Source organism: Lytechinus variegatus, chromosome 2 (genome assembly GCF_018143015.1).
Source record: "Lytechinus variegatus isolate NC3 chromosome 2, Lvar_3.0, whole genome shotgun sequence".
NCBI classification, from domain to species: Eukaryota; Metazoa; Echinodermata; class Echinoidea; order Temnopleuroida; family Toxopneustidae; genus Lytechinus; species Lytechinus variegatus.
In genome coordinates, this window is record NC_054741.1 from 59,155,402 (window position 1) to 59,162,511 (window position 7,110).

Consider the following 7,110-nt stretch of genomic DNA (forward strand, 5'->3'; position numbering starts at 1 on the left):
GTACATCAGGATGTAGAAGGATAGGAAAACAAACTGAATAACTGATCAAAATAACTTTTGTACAAATAGGTGGTATGAGCAGAAGCGGAAAGATAGAGAAAATCGAAAGAGGACTGAATCTGAAAGATAAAAGATTCGAAAATCACATGGAAAACAAATAGAAACTTATTTACATATAAACATTCATGGTAAACAAAACTGTAGTTTTTAAGTTAAATCGAGTTCTGAAAATATTGAGAGTCTGAGAGTTCGAGTTCAGTATTAGATATAAAGATCCAAATTTGTAATTGCAAATTGTTGAACTGTTCAATGCAATGTGCGAATGGAATTAGAGTTATCGAAGTTTTGTTTACTCACGATCGATAGCAGTTTGTATTTCAAACTAGGGGGTTCCCTCTGCCATAGTAATTAAGACGACTGGGTTCCCTTCGCTCTCTCGTTGACCGGCGGGGTGCGGTTGAAGAGCTGTTGTCGTTAAGATGCGATTGAGGAGGCACGTGATCATCCTCGATATCACTACCGACGTCGTTATCGCGTAGATGTTCGTCGTGTCCATGGTAGCGCTTCACTTTAGACAAGTGCCGCATCGTTGATTGATTATTCCGGGTGATTTCGACACAATTTCCTTTGATTTTGACAACTTTCCACGGTCGTGGATCATATCTTGGGGCCATTTTATTAGGTCTGGGCCTTAGTATAATCACCTGATCTCCTATGTTAATTGCTGATGTATTCCTCTTAGACTTAGCTTTATCAGCATCGCTCATTTTGTTTTTGTAGGCAGAATCAGCCTTTCTCGCTTTTCTGAACTCCTTGCTCATTTTCGATTTCGACACCGATGGCATCTTGGTGCGAAATTCGCGATTACACAGAAGGCGAGCTGGGGTCGCTTTTGTAGCGGCATGTGGGGTGGTTCGATATACGAGTAGAAATGACTGTAGGGCTTCGTTCAATTCTCTTCCTTCTTGTCGAGCTCGTCGGAGAGCACGAAGAACCGTCGCATTAAATCGCTCTACTGTCGCGTTCGCTTGCGGGTGGTACGGTGCCACGCGTCGATGGTCGATACCGTTGTCGCGCAAGTATTCTTTGAATTCCGCGGACACGAACTGCGGACCATTGTCACTAACGATGGTGTTGGGGACACCATGAGTAGCGAAAATGCGTCGTAGGCGGTTAATGATGGATTCGGTTGTCGTCGAAGTGATGATTTCTACCTCAGGCCATCTGGAGGCGTTGTCGACGACCACCAAGAGAGATTTTCCGTTCGGAAGTGGACCACATAAATCAATGTGTAAAGTATGCCATGGCTGTTTTGGCATTTCTGTAGGGCATATTGTCTCTTTTCTCGGCGGAGCTGATTCAACTTGACAAGCGGGGCAATGTCGGACCGCGTTTTCTGCATCATCATCGATGTGGGGCCACCACACCTTTGTTCGGAGTGCTTGTTTCAATCGCACTATGCCTTTGTGAGCCTCATGTGCGATATTCATTGTGCGTTGTCGAAGCGATCGCGGTATGACTACACGGTGGTCACGTAAAAGTACACCACGTTTCACTGAGAGCTCATGTCTCACTTTGTAGAAGGTCGACATCATGTCGTCTTTCGACCAAGAGTTCGAACGAATGCTTGCCATAACGCGTTGAAGTTCAGTATCATTGGATGTCGCGTTTGCGATTTCGCTACGAGTCATTGCCCGGGGTACTGCATATGACAAAATAGCGTCAATGTAATCCTCTGCGATGTCACGTTCACGATTAGGTGCATTGACCACGGGGAGTCGAGACAACGGGTCAGCAGGATTACCTTTTCCTGGTACATGCTTTATTCTGTATTTGTAGGGCTGCATACGAAGAACCCATCTTTCCACTCTGGCAGGCGGCTTGCCTGTCGGGGAGTACATAAACTGGAGCGGTTTGTGGTCGGTTAGGAGATCGAACTCGGTGCCGATGAGGTACATGTGAAATCGCTCACAACCCCATACAACTGCCAACGCTTCCTTTTCTGTCTGGCTGTATCTACGTTCTACGTCTGAGAGGGTGCGGCTGGCATAGGCTACTGGGCGTGTGATACCATTGACTGTCTGCGTCAAGATGGCACCCAGCCCCACTGGGCTGGCGTCGACACGTAGTTGGGTATCCGCTCCGGTGACAAAGTGTGCGATTACCTTGTCGCTAGTGAGAGCATTGCGAAGTTCGTCGAATGATCGCTGATGTCGTGTCTCCCACTTCCATTGTGTATCTCCACGAGTGAGCTCGCGAAGTGGTTCTGCGATAGAAGCGAGATTTTCAATCAAACGAGCACAATAGTTGACCAATCCTAAGAATGAACGAACTTCCTGCACATTCGATGGCGTCTTCGCTTGCCTAATCGCGTTCACTTTCGCATCTTCGGCTGAGACCCCGTCTCGTGAAATTTTGAACCCGAAGAATGTCAAACTTGGCGTGCGAAATACACACTTCTCAGCATTCAGTGTGAGATTCTTTTCTTGCAGACGCTTGATTACTGCATGAAGGCGGTGGTCATGCTCCTTGTCGTCCTTTCCAAAGACGATGATGTCGTCAGAAATATTCCTCACTCCCTCCAATCCACTGAGGGCTTGTTGAATGGCATACTGATATATCTCGGATGCTGAAGACAATCCAAATATCAGGCGTTTGTATCTCATCAATCCTTTATGTGTAACAAAGGTGGTGATATCTCGAGACTCGTCGTCGAGTTCGACCTGGTGATATCCCCACTTCAGGTCGAGCTTGCTGAAAACTGCTGCTCCATTGAGGGCTTCTAGAGTTTCTTCTAGAGTAGGAATGGGGTGCCTTTCTCGCACTACTGCTGTGTTTGCTCGTCGCATATCAACGCACACACGTACTTCTCCGTTGCTCTTGGGGACGACGACGAGCGGGCTCGCCCACGATGTCGGGCCTGAAATCGGTTCAATTATGTCCTTGTCAAGAAGCTCTTCGATCTTTCCTTCGACCTTTTTCCTGAGGTGAAAAGGAATGCGCCTTGGAGGCTGGGCTACTGGTTTCACTTCGTGGTCGACTTGGACATGGACCTGGTAATCGACTAGCTTACCAAATCCGTTGAATACTGCAGGATATTTAGTGATAATATCTTGCCTGTAAGTGTCCTGTGTTGGAGTCTGGCTCTTGATATTATTCAAATCAGGGTGTATTGTCAGGAGCCCGAGAGTGATTGATGTCTCTCGACTAAGTAGACAGCCACCGTTGCCGTCAACGATGACGATCTTTGCATGTGTCGATTTCTTTGTGTCCACCGATGTCATCTTGCTCGTGAACTCTCCGAGAACGGGGAGCTGTTGCTTGGAGCCATATCCGAAAATTTTCCTGTGACTGGGGGTAAACCGAAGTCGGCGATCTCGGCCTCTCATCCAGTCCCAAACCGTGCTGTCGACGATATTGACAGAAGCTCCAGAGTCAATGATCATGGGTATATTGTGTCCTCCAATATCTATATCCGTGCGAGTAAGAACAGTTTGCGCTGTGTGAACCTCAAAATTACATTCCTCGTCAGTAAGGCGATCATTTGGTCCCTCTGAATGACGATCCTCGTCGTTAACAGTATGAACAGGGGTGCTGCGAGTGCGAGGTTGACGAAACTTAGAACTTCGACATACCCGTCCAAAATGTCCTACTTTCCTGCACTTGTTACACGTTTGCCCTCTGGCTGGACAATCAGAGTCCCTTGATCTGTGTCCTGTTCTGCCACAGTTTCCACAGAGTTCACCTCCCGGCGACGTTCTCGGCGGTGGCGGTCCACGCGGTGGTCCACGTGGTCGACGCTCACCACGAGATCGTCCCGGATTTGCAGTCACTTTTGATGCGTATTCGTGGGCCAATTTCCCCTCCATCTCATCAGCTTGGCTGGCAGCTGCTTCGCTTGCTCGGGCGATGTCGAGAAGGGTTGTCAGTGTCAAATCTCGTTCTCTTAACAGTCGTCGTCGAAGACTTGACGACGCACACTTGTCCACAAATTGATCTCGGACATGCTCATCCCGGTTATCAAAACTACATGATGAGGCGAGGCCTTTGAGGCGGGTACAAAAATCATCTACCGATTCATCTTGTCCTTGGTTGGCCTGCCGAAACAGATGTCGTTCAAACGCAATGTTGGCTGCTGGAGCGAAGTAGCTGGTGAGGGCAGCGAGAGCAACATCGTATTCATTCTGCTCGTCAGTTGGGCTGCCGACTGTTAAAGTGTCAAAAAGTTCCTGGACGTCTGGTCCTGCGATATGCAGAAGAAGAGATTTCTTCTGTGCAGCCTGTGTGATGCCTGCTGCTCCTATGTAATAGGAAAAACTCCTCATCCATTTTGACCAAGCGGATGACGACCTCGATGATGACATCGAGAAAGGATGGGGCGGAGGGACATCGAGACGCTGAGCCATGTCTGCTGCTGGTTCGAAAAAGAAACTTCACCTCGTCGCCAATTTTGTATATGTGTAGTCTAACTTAGATACACACAGTACTCGATAAATAACTGAGCATGACTGAATTCGTTGGTGTTACAATCAAGACTGACTTTATTTCTACTAGTCCACTATATATATTATACACTGTACATAACATGATATTCTCTGTGGGGCAGGATGATATTGATAAGGAAGTATAAACCAGATGGAGAGAACAAGGAGTTGTTCATGATGTGGTTTAGGGTATGGTCAATGTTTACATAACAAGTCTGGAGGATGGAGACAGGGATGAAGGTGATCCTGTGAACGGAGGTATAACAGCAGTTGAGATAATGAAGCATGAGGGTGTAGATGAATAACATGATAGAATGACAGAATGAGAGGATGACTTGATGAAGAATGAAATGTGTGTGTATGAACACAATACAATGCTCGGTGGAATTTCCCCGTCACTTGAATAGACTGCATGGTAAATAATGTAAAATTCGTTCACGATGATTGAATCATATTGTAATAAGTGCACAACACTGTGGACACGGGGGAGGACTGAGACCAATAACATTGCCTTTAGAACGAAATTAACTTCTGGAATTAACGGATAAAGACAAAGGTCAGTGAATTGAACTATTCTTGTATAATTTGAAGTGTAGGTATATCTTACACACCTTAAGAATTGCTCGTACTTAGCAAGATGAAAAAAAAGTAGAGAGGAAATTCTGTTACGAAATATTATAATGTACATTAACTTTTTGTCAACCCGGAAGTAAGATGAAAAAATAAAGTGGAGTAGAATTTATTAATGTCTATCCCATGGGTACTTCCAAAAATGTGACACTTTAGTATCACTCAATACAAAATCATACTCTATATTTCTTGTTTCAGGTTTAACATTAATTGAGACCATGCATTTTACTGGAAATGTCGTGCCATTTAGACTTTAATGAAGACATGCAGTTATTGAGGAAACCCATGGAAATAGTGTATGTCACTAATAGACACGGTCTTAAGTCATATTATGGAAATTAAGTTCACCAAAGCCTGAAACAAAATGCACATAGTTAAGTCAGGTATGAATACCTCAGATATTTTATCAGGGTAAAGGTGACACCAATGATATTTCTAATTATAGGCCAATTTCCGTTGAATGTCATATTGCTAAATTAGTGGAAAAGGAAGTTCAACCCCAATTTTTATCTTATTTACAGACAAAAGATCTCATAAATATTGACCAATATGCCTTCTTGCCAAATCACTCAACTAATACTTGCTTACATAGAATTATTGATTGGTACGAATCTTTTAATGAAAAAGAGAAAGTTGGTGCATGTTTCCTTGATATTTTTATTGTATTGACCATGAATTGTTACTTTGTAAACTTAATAATTATGGCATTTCTGACACTGAACTCCTTTGGTTTCAAAGTTTTCTCTCAGACAGAAAACAAGCAGTTTTTTCTCAAGGTAAACAATCCAAAACAAAAAATATATCTATAGGAATTCCTCAAGGTAGTATTTTAGGTCCTTCCCTTTTTTCTAATTTTCATACGTGAGATTGTTTAAAGAATTGTACATGTAATATTTACGCTGATGATGTGGTAATATATGTGTCTATTAAAGATATTAATGCTATAACATCCAAGCTTAAAAAAGATTTGAATTGATTTGAATTTATTTCTGCACTCAGCATAAATATTCAACATATCATCTAGGTGATACAATTAAGTTTTACAAAACAAGTTAAGAAATAGTCATAACAAAGCAATGAAAAATTAATATCAAAAAGTAGCAATATTCAATGAAAATAAAATAACAGTTTAAACGAATGCAGGAGACCGCCATCGTGAGCGGTTAAGCTTGAAAATGATGGCGGCCTCGTAAAATGGTACATAAATTTCTTTCATTGATCAAGTGGGTGCAATGCAGGTGCAGGTGCGGGTGCAGTAAAGGGTAGTTGAATAATTAACTTGAAGAGGGGGATGCATATGATTCAATGGTTTTTCTTTTAATAGTGGCTTTAAATGAGTATAATGTTGAACATGACTTAACGTTGTTTGGAAAGTTGTTCCAAATATCGGGACCATAATGTCGAATTGATTTATGAGTTATTAATAACTTAGGGTTGGTGAGATGAAGGTTTCCTGATGTGCGGGTTGGGTAGGAATGAACAGACCTGTTAAACCTAAACATATTATTAAAGGACGGAGGAAGTTGATTATTAAAGTATTTGAACATAAAGATAGCTACTTGAATCGTATTTATATCAAAGATTTTTAAGGTTTTAAGTTTATGAAACAATGGGTCAGAATGAGCCAAGTAATGTGACCCTGTGCACATACGGATTGCTTTTTTTGTAGTTTAAAGATGGAGTTTAGTTTAAAAGAACCACAATTTGCCCAAACGATATTACAATATGTTATATAAGGGAGGACTAATGAATTGTATAATAAGAATAAAGTTTTGTCAGGAAGAGTGAATTTTAACTTAGAAATTATTCCGATACTTTTGGAAACGGACATCGTAACATGGTGAATGTGTTGATTCCAAGTCAAAAATTCATCCATAATTATACCTAAAAATTTAGATTGGTTTTTCTGTTCAAGGGGGGTGCCGTCAATGTTAATGTGAATCGGTGGGTTAATGTTATGGGAATGGTGTCTGAAATACATAAAATGTGTCTTTTT

The 7,110-nt window shown here is 42.5% G+C and overlaps 1 protein-coding gene across 1 annotated transcript; it reads right to left on the reverse strand.

Annotated features, from left to right (window-relative positions):
- Positions 1-377: 377 nt before the first annotated feature.
- On the reverse strand, positions 378-4,406 carry LOC121406888 (uncharacterized protein K02A2.6-like). The gene has a single exon (XM_041597760.1). The coding sequence runs from the start codon at positions 4,404-4,406 to the stop codon at positions 378-380; it is 4,029 nt and encodes a 1,342-aa protein (XP_041453694.1).
- Between the last annotated feature and the right edge of the window lie 2,704 nt (positions 4,407-7,110).

Bases quoted from the DNA above. Each gene is read 5' to 3' on its own strand.
- LOC121406888 (XM_041597760.1), bottom strand. From the start codon at position 4,406: ATGGCTCAGCGTCTCGATGTCCCTCCGCCCCATCCTTTCTCGATGTCA.